Source organism: Megascapheus bottae, chromosome 20 (genome assembly GCF_031878675.1).
Source record: "Megascapheus bottae isolate mThoBot1 chromosome 20, mThoBot2.hap1, whole genome shotgun sequence".
Lineage (NCBI taxonomy): Eukaryota > Metazoa > Chordata > Mammalia > Rodentia > Geomyidae > Megascapheus > Megascapheus bottae.
In genome coordinates this window covers 43,006,839-43,025,065 of record NC_143528.1, presented here as the reverse complement: position 1 = coordinate 43,025,065, position 18,227 = coordinate 43,006,839, and the positions used below count along the sequence as shown (strand labels likewise).

At 52.7% G+C, this 18,227-nt stretch overlaps 1 protein-coding gene across 1 annotated transcript in view; it reads left to right on the top strand.

Moving 5' to 3' along the window:
• Myom2 (myomesin 2) overlaps positions 1 to 12,291 on the top strand; it is a 67,719-nt gene extending 55,428 nt beyond the window's left edge. Inside the window, 11 exon segments of the mRNA XM_090353704.1 lie at positions 5 to 64; positions 1,271 to 1,338; positions 2,951 to 3,064; positions 3,219 to 3,306; positions 3,911 to 3,949; positions 6,716 to 6,821; positions 7,804 to 7,967; positions 8,228 to 8,264; positions 9,138 to 9,160; positions 9,651 to 9,706; positions 11,634 to 12,291. Coding sequence (XP_090209830.1) covers positions 5 to 64; positions 1,271 to 1,338; positions 2,951 to 3,064; positions 3,219 to 3,306; positions 3,911 to 3,949; positions 6,716 to 6,821; positions 7,804 to 7,967; positions 8,228 to 8,264; positions 9,138 to 9,160; positions 9,651 to 9,706; positions 11,634 to 11,948 — 1,070 coding nt within the window. The 3' untranslated portion in view covers positions 11,949 to 12,291.
• The last annotated feature ends 5,936 nt before the right edge of the window (positions 12,292 to 18,227 follow it).

The following is an 18,227-nucleotide window of genomic DNA, read 5'->3' as shown; positions in this document are numbered from 1 at the left end:
TTAGCATTCAAGGCTGTCCTAGAAGAGGCTGAATTTCAGAGGAGAGAATTCCTTCGGAAGCAAGGTGAGAAGTCCGCTTGCTCCATTTGGCAGCGTGACTCAGCGCTGTTCCAGTATTGTTGAAAGCAGACCTTGTCACATCCTCGTGACTTGGAAAGTATTTGAAACAGTCGAAAGTGCTTCCATTTCCAGCTGTGGGATTTGCTCTTTATATTTCCACTCCTGTAATTCCTGCTTCTGACTTCAGAAGCGTTTGACATTGTTGCTTGACCTTCCTGTTTCCTCATGAAGAGAGCGACCCAGTGGACCAGGGTCCGAGGGGATTGTAGAGTGACCAGACTCTTCTGAGAGACAGCTCTTCTCAGATACACACTTGTTTCAGGCCCCCTTTCAGTTAACACATGTTATTAGTTCCATGTAGTGTACTGGACATGCTTATGCATTCCTTATTTGCAGACCTTTGGCTTGGTCAGACCTTGCCCCCAGCCTGGCCTCACAGAGTACGCCCGTGTACATCTTTGCCTCTTTTTCCCCAGTGCTCAGGCTGTCCTCCACAGCTCTCCCATCTCGCTCAGCCCCTCAGAGGAGACACCATTGGAATTCCAAGCTCCGCCCCAGCCAACCTTGTAGAATGTATTTCTGTAACAGAAATCACTACATACTTTCTCTGTGTGTATGTATTGAATGAGATAGTGGTATTTTTAGTACGTGGCTTCCTTTTTCATTTATTATAAATAGAAATGATAAACATTTTGAGTCATTAATCCATTCTTCAAAATTTCCAATGCTGTACAAATGGAGAAAGTTGCTAGGTTGTGCTGTTCTTCCTTCTTCTCATTTCAATCGGCGCTCTTTCTTTGGAGACCTCATATCTGTGTAGTGGGTGTTTGGCTAGACACAAGCCTTGAGAGAGAATATAATGACTTTAGCAGGCTGTTTGTTGAAGAGTAGTGGCACTCTCAGTTCCAACCAGGGCCCAGCCACGTGGAGCGGGAGAAGCAGGGCTGGCAGGAGAAGCGGGGGCAGAGGGAGAAGCAGGGGCAGCAGGAGAAGCAGGAAGGAGAAGCCAGTGGGAAACTGGAGTCGAGGTTGTTGACGTTGTGGCCAGGAAATGTATCTCATTTTCATCCCACAGAGCCTAAGGAAGCGATATTCCGTACATGTATACACATGTATGCACACATGACAACCTGAGCGTGCGTTTTGATGTAGACACACACACGGGGTGTTTCTACGGATTCCTGTGACTTCTTTCCCTGTTTCTCCCCAGGCCCTCACTTTGCTGAGTATTTGCACTGGGATGTTACCGACGAATGTGAAGTCCGCCTCCTCTGTAAGGTGCGAGACCCCTCCGAGGGGAGGGAGAGGGAAGAGGCAGCAGAGCGTCCCTCTGTGTCAGGGCTTGTGGTGGCATGAGGGGGCAGTGCTTTGGGGATGAGGAAACCTGTTCTGTTGAGACTTTCATTGCGTGTCCATTCTTCACGAGGGGACTTGATGCTCAGCATTTTAGTGAGGGAATTTTCGAGAAGGCATTGGGTTGAGGAGAAGACTTCACCCGGAGATGAAAGGGGCATCTGGGGAGCAGGACACACCCAGAGTCATGTTTGAATAATTCAGCAGTAAGATCAGCTTTGGTCATTGCTAACAATCTTTTTGCCTGTGTGAGGGGGAGCCTGGCTGAGCAAGGTCAAGACCATCAGGGCAGTCCCAGCGCACACAGGCTTGGCCTTCTCCCCGTGGGCGGGTGAGGATTGTAGGCAACTGCCAGCGCCAGCTCTGAGGGGACCCAGACAGGACCCATGGGGCCAGGGGCTGAGCTGGGGCTTCTAGATGTGGCTGGGGGCTAAGTCCTGGGGCAAGAGTGTGGGTGTGGGCCTGGCTGAGTGCTGAAAGGACCTCAGGGGGTCCCAACACTTCACAGGATTGAACTGGCTTTCCCTCTGCTTCCTTGACCATTAGTGTTGGCAATTAATTGTAATTTCCTGTCCACACTCTTCTTTTTAGTGAAAGCTAGGGGGAAAGCTCTGGTATTTTAAATCCCTGTAGTTGTCATAAATTGGAGAAAAAATGTTTTAGATTTTTTTTTGGGTAGTGAGTTGATGGATTGTTAATATTTTCAAAAGGAAGACTGAGAAATGTTTGTAAAAGAAAAGCTTACTTGCAGAGTTTGACAAGGGAGACTTGAGCAGCTTTGCCTCAACAGGCAAAAAGCACAGTGGGATTCAAAGGAGAGAGTGTCAAGGCTAAGGAGGGAGGCTGCCTGCCCCCTTGCTGTGTGTGCTAGAAGAAAAGCCATTTTCTCAAATGATTATTTTATATTCAGGTTTCTAGACATGAGTGTGACAAAGCTGGTTGACGAGTGGTCAGGGTCTTGGATTCCAGAAGGAAAAGGGGGGCTGCTTGGTTTTGCTCTTTCCTGACTCCAGCACCAGTGCTCAGACCCCAGGCGGCGCAGGGTCTGGAGAGCACCTCGGGGGTGCAGAATCATGTATAAATACTTCACAGACCTGGGCCCTCCAGTTCCTGGCCTCTGGCATTCATAAATCCTTGAACACAAATTCTAGAGAAACTAGATAAATATGACAACTTGAGATTTAAATACTTTACAATCCAATGCTCTTGTGTCTCTGTCAGTTGTGCAATTCTGATTCTGTCAACCATTTTCTGATATTATTTTTTTTAAATTTAAGGATACTGGGGTAGATGAGCACTTTAAGGTTTATTATTTACACTGGAACATATAGGAAGATAAACGTATAAGAGCATACATTCAGGTTATCACTTTACTGAAAGCAGAAGCGTTTAAGAGAAACATTTAAGAGAATCGTTAGTCATAAACAGAGAGTAAAATCGCTGTGGTTCCCAGGTCTGTGGTTTGCAGTCCCGCAGGTTTTACTCATTCACAAGCCTGAAGGATTCCCACAGCACACTTAGGATTTCTGCTTTGCAGGTCGCAAACACCAAGAAAGAGACGGTTTTCAAGTGGCTCAAGGACGATGTTCTGTATGAAACAGAGAAGCTGCCGGACCTGGAGAGAGGGCTCTGCGAGCTTCTCATACCAAAGGTGCCACGTGCCAGCGAGGCACACAGCTCTCACCCCAAGTTGTTCACGACATCTGCCCTGTCTTCCGGGCTGGCTGGGAGAGGGCATGGGCACCGAGGGCCTGTGTAGGCCCAGAACCCAGCTCATACAGACGTGGCCTGTGCTTCATTTGTAGTTGTCCAAGAAGGACCATGGTGAATACAAGGCGACCTTGAAAGATGACAGAGGTCAAGATGTGTCTGTCCTTGAAATAGCGGGCAAAGGTAACACAGCCTCCTTTCTCCCCCTGAGCTGCAGTCCCCTGTGGGGTGGCTCTGGGTGTGGCATCCATGGCAGACACAGTTTGTTTTCCGCTTGGTGTGGGTCCTGAGGCTGGAACTCAAGACCAAGGCCCTGCCTCTGAGCTCTTCTTTTGTTCACGACTAGTGGTCCACCGCTTGAGTCACAGCTACACCTGCAGCTTTTTGGTGGTTGTTGGAGATAAGAGTCTCACAAACTTTCCTTCCTGGACGGCCTTAGATCTTCGGATCTCAGCCTCCTGAATAGCTGGGATTACAGGCGTGAACCACGGGTGCCTGGTCTTACACATAATTTTATCACCGACACTGTGGGTCGCATTGCATGCTGTGTCGGTTCTCATCGCAGGGGAGCTTGTCTCCTCCCCACCCAGTGGAAGTCAGCGTGCAGCTCATGTGCAGTCCCTGCTCTGTGGACGCGTGCTGAATGAGACATTCCCACCCCACGCCTAGCCTTTCACGGATAAAGATGGCCGACTTAACGTTTCAGTTTTGAACTTTAAACATTGCTAAGGAGGCTTTGAAGCTGTTATAGTCTACCCACGACGGCACCTCCTGTTCTTTCTTCCAGTGTATGAAGACATGGTTCTGGCAATGAGTCGAGTCTGTGGTAAGAGATGGCCTGGGACTAGCCAGAAAGTGTTCGCCTTAGAGGGAGGGATGGGGGGAGGGGGGGCGGGACGGGCGGGGAGGGGAGGTGCAGGCCCTTGGCTGGAGGGCTGCCCGCTTTCTTCAGAGCCCAGCATTGCTCTCGGCCCCCCTCTCCTGATCTGCCTTTGGTGAGTCTGGGTAATTGCTTTGCCGGCTGTTAGCACCTTCACTTCAAGAACTGCATAGAACTAATGAACTTTTTGTTTTGATTAAGTTGATTGGACATAGGTTATTATTTATTTACTTATGTATTTTATGTATACTTATAATTTGTTTAATTACTTTTTTTATTTTTTATTAAATAATTTATTAACGTTGATGTTTGCATCATATTTCAGATGACATGTTTAACAAACAAGTGTTCAAGAAGGAAATTTCTATATACAATCACTGGCACTTAGTTTTTAGAACATAATCAAAATTAGGATAACGGTTTGTATATCACAGATACATATTAATCTATGTAACACACATTATGTCTATAGGTTTTTATGTCTATGTAGTTGTGTTTATATTTCCAATACCATGTCCATAGCATTGGGTACACAAATATTGAGTCCTTGCTCTTGTACTGTTTGGATCTAATATCCACATTTTAAGGATACCGTGAGCCTTTTGTTCCTTTGGTCTTGACTTGTCTCACTCAACATGATTCGCTCTAGATTCATCCACTTCCCTGCAAATGCCATTATTTTATCTTGTCTGTTGGCTATGGTAGAATTCTACTGTGTATATATATATATATATATATATATATATATATATATATATGTCACATTTTCTGTATCCATTCATCTGTAGTAGGGCATCTGTGTTCTTTCCATCGCCTGGCTATTGTGAATAGTGCAGAGATGAACACAGCTGAGCAGGTGTCCTTATCATGTTCTGGGTTATGATATTCAGGATAGATGCCCAGAAGTGGTATGGTGGGATCGTAGGGAAGGTCAATTTTCAGTTCTTTAAGAAACCTCCACACTGCTTTCCAGACTGGCTAAACTCGTTTACAATCCCACCAGCAGTGCAGTAGAGTTCCTTTTTCTCCACAACCCCACCAGAATCTGTCATTGTCTGAAGAACTAATGAACGTTTAAAACTCTGACTTTGTCTTCTATGCGTCCACCAGTTTTTGCTAAGTTCTTTCTCCATTTGGTCTTGCGTGGAATCCATCAGAGTGAAGACAGCCATTATTTTTATTTTTCTCTGGGCTTGAACTCTGGGCCTGGGCCTTGTCCAGCTCCATTTTGCCCACAGCTGGTGCTCTACCTCTAGAGCCGCAGAGCCACATCTGGCTTGCTCTGTGATTAGTTGGAGATAAGAGTCTCCTGGGCTTTCCTGCTGGGCTGGCTTCCAACCTTGCCTCAGATCTCAGCAGGATAACAGGCGGGACTCACCAGTTCCCAGAAGTGATGGTTATTCGTTTAATAATAGTAGCTTAAACTTGTTTTCTGTGTTTTGCTAGCAATCATATACATGTACTATTGGAGGCTCTTTACAGAATGCCCGGTTTATTTTCTGGTCAGGCAGCCAAGACCTTGGTGTCCTCCTGGAAGCTGCAGCTCTCACCACAGCTCCCACACTGTCTGTGGCCTTCCTGTGACAATCTCTCCACTTCTCATTGCGCTCTCAAAACAGGCCTGTGACATGGACCACGCCACCTCTGTGTATTTAGTACTTTCGTCAGCTTGACTTCCTTGCTCACCCTTTCTCCAGCTTCTGAGTAGTCAATAGCTCTCCGCTTCCGCTATCTTCATTCACAGATCTAACGTGCCTGGGTCTTTTTTAAATGGCTGAATAATATTCCATGTCACATACAAACTGTTCTTTCTTTATCCATTCATCCATTGTTGGGCACTGTTGGTTCCACATTTAGGCTATTATGGTCAGACTGTGGTGACGTGGGCCTGCAGGTGTCTCTCTCACTGGTTGATTTACTCTCCTTTGGAGGTATGCTCAAGAGTGGTGTGGTAGGATCACAAGGTAGGCCTGTTTTCAGGTGTTTGCGTCCTGCCTGGGGTGAGAAGGGATCTTAGCGTGGTTTTGATGTAGCATGGCACCACTTTAGTTTGCATTTCCTTCATGGCTAAGGTTGTTGAACTTTTCTTTGAGTCTCTATTAGCCATTCACATTTCTCTTTCTGATAAATGTCTCTTCCATTCATTTACCCATTATCGGTTGAGTTATAACTCAAGAATGTATGTATACTTTGAGTTATTTGCATATCCTGGACATTAATCCTCTATAAGTTAAGTAGCTAGAACTAGAAAAGATTTTTTTCCATTCTGTGGGTTCTCTCTTAGTTCTGGTAAGTGGCTTTTGTTGTTGTTGTGGTTGTTGAGAGACTTTCCAATTTGAAGCAGTCCCTCTCGCTCATTCCTGCCTTTGTTTTCTGATGATCTCTGCTGGTTTTTGCCACTGTTTGGATTGACCCAGAGCAGCCAGTGTAATGTCTTCCTCAGTTTCACTGTCACCTGCACTGCTGCTAAGGGGCAGCTGAAAAAAGACCTGTTTCTCCCAGTGTTCTGAACATTCTAGCCTGGCAAACGCCTATGTCTGAACATGAGTGACAGGGAACAAGACAGAGACTGTGGCTGCAGACCTCAACACACAGTGTGACCATGTCTGTGCAGGTGGACACACCCACTCCATCACACGAGTGTGTGCCGCCCTGCCTTGACACGGGGCCCACACTGCCTTTTCAAGAGCTCACCCATTTTGTGGTCTGCAGGTGCGTCTGCCTCCCCATTGAAGGTTCTCTGCACCCCAGAAGGCATCAGACTTCAGTGTTTCATGAAGTACTACACGGAAGAGATGAAAATCAACTGGTATCACAAGTGAGTGGGGTGAAGCTTGGATGCTGCTGTCACCAGTCCACCCCCCCCCGGCTCCCCACAAGTACACAGCACCCTCCTGGGTGTGCCGGGCCTCGCAGCTCCACGCAGCCACCGTGGGCAGGGCAGAGCGCTGGGTGGTGGAGGGGCCTGCCCAGGGAGCACTGCTGCGGGTGCTCCTCACATCGTGGGGCCCTTACAGGGCCGTACAGGGAAGCTCGCGGAAGGCTAGGGGAGCAGGGCAGTTTATAAACCAGACCCACGGGTCCAGCCGCTGGCGTTTCACTTTTCACTTTGCAGAAGCAAGCCCAGTAGTAGTGATATAAAAACCTTTCACACCAAGGGCGACTCAGACCAAACCAGGGCAGGGCCCGATGTAAGGGTTTCTGTGTCTGAGCCACTGCCCCATGGAACGGGAGGAGCCGGGGGTGGGGGGGGTGGGGGGCTGTGGGGCAGCAGCGCCCTGGCCTCGTTCGCCGGCCTCCAGGCCGCTTGCCAGGGCCCTGAACACTGCTCAGAGATTTGTCCCCAGAGCCCCGTGCCTGTAGGTTCTGCAGGCATCGAATCGACCTTTCACAGGAGAAATGACGGTTCCATTTCACGTTCAGCGTGCTGTTCCAGTCCCTTTGTGACTCCGTGGTCGTGTCAGTGGGGTCTGTGCTGTGGCTTTTGGGCCATGTCCATATTGTGCACACTGTGCTAGTCCTGACGCTTGATGGGAAATGGGGGGCATTGGAGCCCTGCGTACCCGGCACGGCCCCCGTGTCTCCGTGGCGCCGGCTGAGTCCGCACGGGGCAGGGCCTCTGCACGTCCAGGCTGCAGAGGTTCTGGGCAGAGCTCCAGCGACGGGGGCCCCAGCCCACGAGAGGGGCCTGACCTTGCCCAGAACCCTGATCCTCCTGGGGGTGGGGCTGGGGCTGTGGGTCCTGCACGTCCTGCACGGCATCCGGAGCCAACCAGACATGTCCTGTGGCTTTCTTCAAGAGAGGCTAAGATTGCGTCCAGTGAGCACATGAGGGTCGGGGGGAGCGAGGAGATGGCCTGGCTGCAGATCTGCGAGCCCTCGGAGAAGGACAAAGGGAAGTACACCTTCGAGATCTTTGACGGCAAGGACAAACACCAGCGCTCCCTTGACCTGTCCGGGCAGGGTAAGAGAGCCCACCCGTCAGTCCTGACGCTACCCTGTGTGGGCCGGGGTCACGGGGCAGGGTGGAGAGCCGTCTACATGAGCTCTGCTACACTGTGTCCCTGGGTCAGTGAAGCTCACTGAATGGAGACAAATCAAATGACAAATCACTCCTGAAAAGCAGTCTGTTCATTTGGCTCTTTATCGGTTTCCGATCAATCGACCTGTCCAGCGGCTACACACTCTGAAGCAGCTTCTGACTTCTGAAATGTTCTCTTCCAGCCTTTGATGAAGCATTTGCCGACTTCCAGCAACTCAAGTAAGGACTGCATGCTTGCTTTCCACCCTGTCCTCTGGGCCTGGGTCTGTTCTGGGTCTGGGGACTGAGAGTCCTCTGGGGATGCTTTGATCATCTCATCAACGTGCTGTTTCTGGGAGAAAAAGGAACCAAAATTTAATAAGAAGATATTCTTCTACACTGGAAATGCATTTGCAAACCGATTTTTCTAGATTAATCAGAACCTTAAGTGATTAAACCGATACACTTCTGATACTATTACAACTTCAGTCATGTGTTGACAGAGGGGATTTCAAATCAGTCTGTGTCTGAACTCAAGTGGAGGACAGTCCCTGGCTCTTGCTAGGTTATGTGGCATATCTTGGTCTAGTGGTCACCTTAACCAGAAACCAACATTTCACAAGATCCCTGATGTCTCCAGTGCAATCTGGTGAACGGGTGGTGCACTTCCCTTTGTCCTTTTGCGGGCCTTCCCTGGGGTCTCAGCATCCCGACGGCTGGCATTTCCCCTCTCAAAGTGAATGATGGACGGTTTTAGAAACAATCCAGTGCCCGCAGATCTGCCTGGTGAGGGTCAGGGTTGTAGACAAGTCGCTTGCCTCTGTGCTGGGCACCGTTTTCTTGTCATTACCCCTGAACCTTGCCACATAACAACTGCTTTTATTTTACTTACGCTGTAGTTGGCATTTTAGGCAATCTAGAGATGGCATTATGCCTTTTGGGGGAAGTGCAGAGGTATCTGGCCCTGGCTGCCAGCGTGCCCAGAGAGTCCAGAACCTTCTGCTGCCTTCTGCTGGCCACCGACAGCTCTTGCGTTCAGGGACCGGGCTGTGGCGGCATCTCTCAGCTGTTCACATCTCTCTTTGTTCTCTCCTCCCCTCCCTGTCACTCCAGGGCCGCTGCATTTGCCGAGAAGAGTAAGTATGCTTATGTGACTGTGGGATGGGAAAGGAGCCAGATTTTGTACCTGATTTGTGCATCTCATCAGCACCCTTCCTGCCCTGGTTTGAGTGTGACCTTGGCCCCTGGCCTCAGTTTCCAGCCTTATTCTTTCTGGCCTACCACCTACTCCGGCAAAATCTTGCTCCCAAATGCTGAGCTCTTCCCTCCTGACCAAGACTAGCCTCAGGCCTCGGGCCTTGGGCCTGCAGCCGCCTCCACTGGCTGCTGGCATCGTATTTTCTGGAATGTTACACCATCTCCTGCGCTGTCACCTACTTCTATCAGAGTGCTCATGGCCTCGGGTCCGTTTCTCCACTGTTGGTGTGTCTGTGTCTGCATGTCCTCTCCTGGGGTGTGAATCCCCTCCCTGCCTCCATGCTGGCTCTTGTGGTATTGTGTAGCAGGACCACAAGCACAGTAGAACATCGGTCTTCACTGCCTTAACCTGGTTCTTTGTCATTGCAGACCGTGGCAAGGTGATTGGTGGCTTACCTGATGTGGTGACCATAATGGAAGGCAAGGTGAGAGCAGAGGCCATGTGTGGTTCTGGGATGGAGTAGAGACGCAGGGTGCAGTGCAGTCCTCGTGTGTGGTGTTTGGATGGAGTAGAGACGCAGGGTGCAGTGCAGTCCTCGTGTGTGGTGTTGGGATGGAGTAGAGACGCAGGGTGCAGTGCAGTCCTCGTGTGTGGTGTTGGGATGGAGTAGAGACGCAGGGTGCAGTGCAGACCTCGTGTGTGGTCGTGGGATGGAGTAGAGACGCAGGGTGCAGTGCAGTCCTCGTGTGTGGTGTTTGGATGGAGTAGAGACGCAGGGTGCAGTGCAGTCCTCGTGTGTGGTGTTGGGATGGAGTAGAGACGCAGGGTGCAGTGCAGACCTCGTGTGTGGTGTTGGGATGGAGTAGAGACGCAGGGTGCAGTGCAGACCTCGTGTGTGGTGTTGGGATGGAGTAGAGACGCAGGGTGCAGTGCAGTCCTCGTGTGTGGTGTTTGGATGGAGTAGAGACGCAGGGTGCCTTGCAGACCTCGTGTGTGGTGTTGGGATGGAGTAGAGACGCAGGGTGCAGTGCAGTCCTCGTGTGTGGTGTTGGGATGGAGTAGAGACGCAGGGTGCAGTGCAGTCCTCGTGCGTGGTGTTGGGATGGAGTAGAGACAGAGGGTGCAGTGCAGTCCTCGTGTGTGGTGTTGGGATGGAGTAGAGACGCAGGGTGCAGTGCAGTCCTCGTGTGTGGTGTTGGGATGGAGTAGAGACGCAGGGTGCAGTGCAGTCCTCGTGTGTGGTGTTGGGATGGAGTAGAGATGCAGGGTGCAGTGCAGACCTCGTGGCTGGTGCTGGGATGGAGTAGAGACGCAGGGTGCAGTGCAGACCTCATGGCTGGTGCTGGGATGGACACAGTGATGCAGTGTATACATCGCTCGTGTCGTGCATGGTGCTGGTGGCAATGCAACAGCTGTAGTGTAGCTGTTTCTAGTATTGGGCCGAGGAGGAGATTGAGAGGTGGTTGGATTCTCTGTTGAGCCTGCAGGCCCACACTGCCCTGTCTTGCTCTTCCGCTGGCCTGGAAAGTCCCTGAGGACTCTCAGAGGTCAGAGTTCCCAGCACTTCCCTGCAGCTCAGGGGAGGAGCCCTTGCTCAGCATGCACTGGGCCCTCGCTCCATCCCCAGCACAGGCAAGTCCTTCAACGTACTGCTGGGACTTCAGAATGCTTCTTGTCCCCTGATGCCTGTAGTTTCAGGCCACAGGGTTCAGAGTCTGATAGTACCTAGTTCCGGCTGCTTGAGGAACACCTGAACCAGGAGAAGGGCTAGACAGGTGTGAGCCAGTGCTTTCAGTGTGAGCACGCACCGTGTTCATGTGAGGCAGAAAAGCCTGGTTGATTCTGAGGCCACTGTGGCACGTGCAGTGGGCGGCCCGTGTCTGTGGCCGTCCATGGAGTGGCTGACCTCTTGCTGGTGCTCTTCGTGATGGGAACGTCATGTCACGGGGACGTGGAAACTTGAGAAGACGTCACCAGTTGGGTGCAGAGTTGGCACACCTTACCTCTAGCTTACCTTGAAAGCCCTGAGAGCCCCAGGAGCAACTGCGGGGCTGGCGTACAGAGGGGCCGGGACGGCGTCTGACTGTGCCTGGCGCTGCCTGAGCTGCACCCGGTCCTGGGTGCAGGGCGGCTGGCACAGGTGGACGGGGCCTGTGACCCCTCCTCTATCTCCTCCAGACGTGGAGGCTCCCCCGCCACCACGTTCTCTCCCTCTGTGCCAGGTTAGCGCTAGCAGCAAACCCAGCCCAGTTCCAGGGCTCCTCGCGTGGTGCCCATGGCTCTGGTTCTCTTTAAGCACTGTTGATGGAGCGGACGAGCAAGGCAGCCCTGGCCGTGGCTGGACGCCGGGTCCTCCGCTGTCCGGTGCCTGTCCCTCCAGCTCTCCTCCTCTGCCGCTCTCTCCTCTGCAGACCTTGAATCTGACCTGCACAGTGTTCGGCAACCCTGACCCGGAGGTGGTCTGGTTCAAGAATGACAAGGACATTGAGCTGAGTGAGCACTTCGCGGTGAAGGTGGAGCAGTCCAAGTACGTGAGCCTCTCCATCATGGGGGTGACCTCCGAGGACTCGGGCAAGTACAGCATCCACGTCAAGAACAAGTACGGAGGGGAGAAGATCGACGTCACCGTCAGCGTGTACAAGCACGGAGAGAAGATCCCGGAGGTCTCTGTGCCCCAGCAGGCCAAGCCGAAGCTCATCCCCGCGTCCACCTCGGCCCCCGAGTGAGGCAGCTTCCCGCCAGCGTGGCGTGGGGGCCGAGCCTTGTGAGAGTGTTGTGTGCTGGGTCACGTGTGTCAGGCAGTCCCCACGTGACGTCTGTCGCATGTTAGGCTCCTCTGCTTTCGGGGTGATTTTGGCTGAACAGCTTGCACGGGGGGGTGGGGTGGCTGGTAGCATGTGGACAGGAGGCACGGGCCGTGTGTGGTCTCAGTGGTGGGAATGTGGGCAGCGTCCCAGGATCTCAGGTGTCCAGGGCTGTTGCCGTCTTGTGGGCCAGGCTGGTGCTACAGCCCTGCTGTGGGTCTGGGGCCACCTGAGGCCACCCGGGGCCACCGTTTTCTTTTGATGTCAGGCCAATAAAATGTTAAAGTTCACCTCGTGTGGTTTTCTGAACCTCAGTTCTGCCTACGTAACCCTGTCCTCTGGCTTGTCACCTGTGCATTGTCATGAGCGTTCATAGCTGCGTGCGTGTGGACAGTGAACCAAGGCCCCCAGAGCCAGGGGCATTGTGCTTCCAGAAAGTCCCTGCTGCCCTGTGTGGGCCGGCGAGGGTGGGGTGGGAATGTGGATCACGGTACCAGGAAGCATGTACCTGTGAGGTCAGAGGTGACTCAGGAACCCCTGCGGAGGGAGTGTGTGCGTACACATGTGTGTGTGTGATGTGCCTGCCAGTCTGCCTGCCTCTGTGTGTGCGTGTGCGTGTGTGTGTGTGTCTGCCTGCCTCTGTGTGTGCGTGTGTGTGTGTCTGCCTGCCTCTGTACGTGTGTGTGTGTGTGTGTGTATGTGTGTGCACGTGCGTGTGAGACATCATGGGTCTGTCCCAGTGGTTAGTTAAATCAGGAAGGGATTCCAGAGGGTGCAGACATGCATTTGCGAGCATTGCAGTAGTGGTCCAGGAAAGGAAGGTGTGGCTGAGTCCGGAAGACGACCTGGCGGAGCTGAGAAGTGCAGAGGGTGAGCAGGGCGTCCTCTCAACGCGGCCTTTCAGGTCTTTCTGACTTGGAAGGCGGCTGAAAGTCCTGGGTGTGAAAACATGGCCATTGGATTCGGTGTCATAGTTGCTCTGCACTAGCAAAGCACCTGGGCTGTTGGGGGCCACTAAGGCCAAGCCAACGTTCACGACACCTTGTAGTATTTTCTGAAGGTGGTCACAGGCCTCCTGCCACTTGCTATGTCCCAGGCACACAGGGCTCGTCCTCTCCACAGAAGCAAACAGAGGCATCAGCTAGAATTCGTTGGCATTGCTCTTCCTGGCACACGTGGGGAGCTGGTTGCTCTCCCGTGGGGAGGGCAGGGAGCTGGTAGTTCTCTCGTGGGCAGTGGCAGGGCCTGAGGGATGGTGGGCACTGCAGATTCCTGCATGTCCAGTGTCTAATCTGATAAACAGAAGTTGCCCATCTTCATGTTTAAATAGTCTTTTTGCTGTTGTCGTTGTTTAGCAATTGTGGTTCACAGGACAAAATTAAAATGTTCAGGAATTCCTTCAATCCCAAATTTCGCAAATACACTTTTTGTAAGAGCCGTTTCAGGTTCACAGCAATGTTGAGAGGAAGGGACAGGAAGGTTTCATGTATTCCTGTCCCCACTCAGGCACAGTCTTCCTCGAACTGAAGTTCTGACCAGCCAGGTGAGGCAGGGCACGCCTGCTGTCCAGGACCTGTCTCCCGTCTGGGGGGAACTTGCTGGCTGGCCTTGTGGGGAGAATGGGAGTGGAGAGGAGGGCGTGTGCTCCTGGCACGAAGGCCTTCTACCCCAGGGGTCCCCTCCCTGCCCTCCTCCCCTCCTTCTCCCCTCCCCTATCCTACTCCCCTCTTCTCGCCTGTCCCATCCTGGGATGAACCCTACTCCACTCAGGCACAAGCTGCTGTGGCTCTCAGCCCCTCTACACCAGCTGCCATGTTGCTGTCTTTATTATCTGAACTTTTAAAACTGACGAATACCGATTGCGAGTGTTGATGCACACTCTGCTGTGGGCGCACAGGTGCGGCCTGAGGCAGGCGGGCGCTGTGCGTTCTGCTAGGGCACCTGTGCTTTTCCTGGGTCTGTGGGGCCGAGGGGAACTGCCCTGTGGGGCGCTGCTTCCAAACTCTCAAAGGTGTCTCTTACATGAACCTCAAAGGCCGCTTGTCTGTGAGGACAGCCACGCTGTGCTGGCTGCTTCTCTGCCTTGGGTTGAGTGGGGAGACATTCACAGCCTCCGTCCGAGGTGCTGGGCGTGGCTTTGGCTGATCAGGCTGCCCCAGGCCGGGCTTGGCTCCTCTCCTCCCTGTCTCCTGTCTCCTTCTGCTTGGGCCTGGGTGAGGTTGTGGGAGGCGCTGATTCTCAGCCTCTGAAACACTCTTGATCTCCTAAGTAAATGATGGGACAGAGCCTCCTGCTTGGCTTCCCATGGCCACCCCTCGCGGTCCACTAGGTGGCACTCCTACCATGGACATGGGCTCGGCCCGGCCGCAGGTTCTGTGTGCAAACACCTCATCTCTGGAGGGAAGATTGTTGAAGTGACCAGGGGCCTGGTGACAAGGACAGGTCCGTGCATGGTGGTTTCTGTAAAATAGCAGGTCATTTTGTAAGCAGCAGTCAAACATCTTAATCCTCACATGATGCCCGTTAGAAGGAATAAGACCCCCCCCCTCACATCCGCAGCGTCATGAAAACGTGCCATCTCTCGGCGTATTTTAAATACTTCATACTTCAAGAAGGCACTCCAGAGGCAGGGACGGCTTCGTTCTTCACACTGGGAACTACAGTGAAGCGTATGGCTCACAAAGCTGAGACACACGGAGATGTGGTCAGGACTTCCTGGGTCTCCGGGGAGCTGTGAGCCTGTCCCTCCCCAGCCCCTCGCTGGCAGTCAGCTCCCAGCTCCAGGGTCTCAGGCTGTGGATTTGGGGCCGTAAGCGGCATGAAATGACCAGAAACTTTCCTCCCTTTTTGTGTCGCAGTAAACAAGGTTAACTTCATCTTCTTAGTAACAACATGTAATTGATGGTTTATGGTTAAGTAACAGATGGGACGAAAAATTAGATCGGATAGTCTCATCTTTCACTGCCGTAAAATGGATTAAAATCCAATTTGGGCTCATTTTACCTGTAGAATCACGACCATATTGTTAAACAAATGGATTCGATTAGAAAGGTCTATCACAGAACATGTTAGCAGGGTACATTAACAATCAACATGGAAGCAGAATTCTAGGCCAGCGTGCCCCCTTGGCCTCAGGAAGCACCAGGCAGCCGCTGGCTTATCCTGACAGCTCCATTCCGGCTTCACCCGGCAGCCGTTACTCCTGCTGACTTGTCTGCTTTCATTTCATTGGCACAGTCATCTAGTTCCGCAGTCACACAAGCATCAGGCTCTGGCTTCTGTTGGTGTAAACCCAATGAACCTGGGGGTTGGGGAGCATTCCACTGGAGTCCTGGCTCTGGAGGAGCCTCGTGGACAGTCTCAGCGGGTGGCCTTTCTTCTTGTGCCTCAGTTTCCTGACATGAGTTAATGAGTCAATAGGTCTCAAGTCGGACCTCAGCCATGCGGTTGTGTGGACTCCCCACCCCTCCTGGGACCCCAAGGGGCCCTACTCTTCTTGTGACCCCAAATGCCTCTGGGCCCTCAGCGGCACTGGCCAGGCTCAGCCTTTGCCTCCAGTGCATTCTTGGGGCCTGGCATTCATCAGGGATGGCATCCAAGGCTTTCCTGCAGCCCCTCTCATCTCAGCTTTAGGTGCCATAACTCTCTCCCTCCCCTCTGCATGACTGGAAGATTAAAATGTCCAGCCCTACCTTTGCTGAGCAGAGAGTGAGACCAGCCGCTGCTCATCTGACCTGCACTGCCCCTTCCTGGCTGCCAGTCCCAGGGCTGGCCAGAGTCTCTGGTCCATCTGTGACCGCCATGGCTGGACCATCCTCGCCAGACTGTGCTGGCAGTGGCAGCTGCCAGCCTCTATTCTCCGGCTTTCATCCCAGTCACCCTGGAGAAGCAGGTCTTCCAGGGGGTGGGGCAGCTGTCTCTGGGCCCACGGGTGGAGAGCTGAGGAGCTGTGTTTGAACACGGTCCTCGGCTGAGATGCAACCTGCAGGAACCTGACTCAGAGACCATGCGGCTTTGCCCGAGGAGCGCAGAGGGGCTGGAAGCGGCCTCCAGCTGCTGGTGCAGGGCCACTTTGGGTGTCAGGACGGGGGCACAGCACAAGGGTCACACCATGCATTCGTGGGCTTTAGGATCTAGGAGTGAAGGCAGACCAGCCCTTAAGGACCCTCAAACCTCACAGCTCCCTGTGGTGCAGATCCCCGAGGCCCAGTGATGATGGTCGGAGAAGCCCTGGAGTGGCTGCTGTGCACAGCAGAGGTAGATTTGCTCTGGGTTTCTATGCTGACTCTTTCTCGATAACTCTTGAAGAGTTTTTGGGCCTTGGTGCACTTGCAATCCACCTGCAGGGAGGTGAGGGGGAGCCTGTGTGGGAAGCGGGGTGGCCAGCCCAGCCACATTCCTTGCCTTTCCCAGAGGCTGGTCCTGTGAGCTTCTGGAGGGACCACTTGTGGGGTTTGCTGTTACAGCACAGGCCGTGCCTCGTGGGGCCCATGCCCCTCCTGTACACCAGTGGGGTCCGAGCACAGGCCCTTAGCTGGATGAGTCCTGGTGAAGGAGGAGAGTCAAGCTGCCTGCAGCTGATAAACTACACGCATTCAGCACCAGACGGGCGGTGAGAGCTGTTGAGCCCGGCTGTGCGGATTTTTCAAAACTTCATTAAAGCCCAGGCAGTGTGATAGACACGGAAGGCCTGTGCCTTCTCCTCATTTGTTAAATTAATGAGGCTGCCTTGTTTTGGGGTCTCTCTAGAGTCATAAATGGGCTGTCAGTTTTCATCTAGAGTTAGATATCGTGGCATTTAAATTAATATATACTGACCTTATTATCTAGTCTGGCTTGAAGTAATGAAATTCCCATGTTGCCTAGAAAAATGTTCATATTTTGTGCCTCCAGGGCCGTTCCTGCTGCCTTGTGGCAGGGTGCCCAGCACTACGTCCCCCGGGCAAAAACCCCTTCGTGCCTGGCACCCCTGGCCCAGGGGAGCAGGACTGGACCCAGGGGCAGGGGCTGGAAGAGGCCACCACGACTCTGCTGAGAGCCAGCCAGAGGGTGTTGTTGGTATGAAGGCATCTACTTAGCCGGTTTGATTCTGTAACAATCCATAGCCTTGTGGACTTGTGGCATGTGTGCTTCCTGGGCATGCTATTTATTTAGAAAGCCTTTGCTCCTTAGGAGGCTGATTTCACAGCGAATCGAGCAGCAAGTGCCGAGATTGCGGCACCCCGCTCCTTGTCCGCATGCGCATGCCTCCTGTTCTCCATGGCTGTGGGGACACAGAGGCTGAGCAGTGTCTCCACACTGTGCAGAGGGGGACATAGAGGCACAATGGTGTCTCCACACAATGCTGTGGCCCAGAGGCACTCATGTGGCCCTGGCCTGTGTTGGTACCTGTCCACCAGGTGGGGTAAAGACTGTGTTCATAGACACGTGGGCAGGAGCACGTGTGCCCTGGGGCTTCTCTTCAGCCCTCAGGGATGCGCCAGCATGGTGGGTAGACCAGATGACTTTGTGTACAGAGCCACTGGCTTTGCCACCACCAGGTAGGTTGGAAATTGCTCAGACTGTGCGTCACCCATGTGCCCTCTGATGCTCAGGTGACTTTTCATGAAGCATTTTGGAAGCCAAGTGGCTCAGAAGGAACTGAAATTAAAATCAATTTATATCTGGAGTGTTGACAGTTTGGAATTTGATGGTCTATAAAAACTAGAAAAATTCTCTTCTGATTTAGCCCCAGAATGTAGATTATTGATTGAGCTGACAAACTCAAGTGGAAGAATTGCCAGACATTTTTTTTTTCAGTGGCATCTTTTGCTTATCCTGGAATGGGGTAGAGAGAAAAGAAGCAGTGGGTGAAAGCCTCACTGCAAACTGTCCAGGCCAGGGCATAGCTTCACTGCTCCAAACTGTAGCGGGTGGGAAGGCAGGAGTCCAGGGAGGCGGGAACAGCTGCCCAGGGAAGGTGGGAGTCCACGGAGGTGGGCATCCTCTCCTCTCTTCTGTCTGGGTCACCCTCATGTGGTCTGGGGAGGAGGGCCCATCCCTCCAAGCAGGTCCCGGTACCCAGGCTTTGTGAGCCCCTGGCCTGGTGGGTGGCAGGACTGGGCCTCTGTGGAGGTCCCCAGGCCTCTCTTCAGTGACGTCCTGAGGAGTCACCACTGCCCAGAAGGACTTCTGCCTCTTCCCACCCAGTGCAAACGCTGG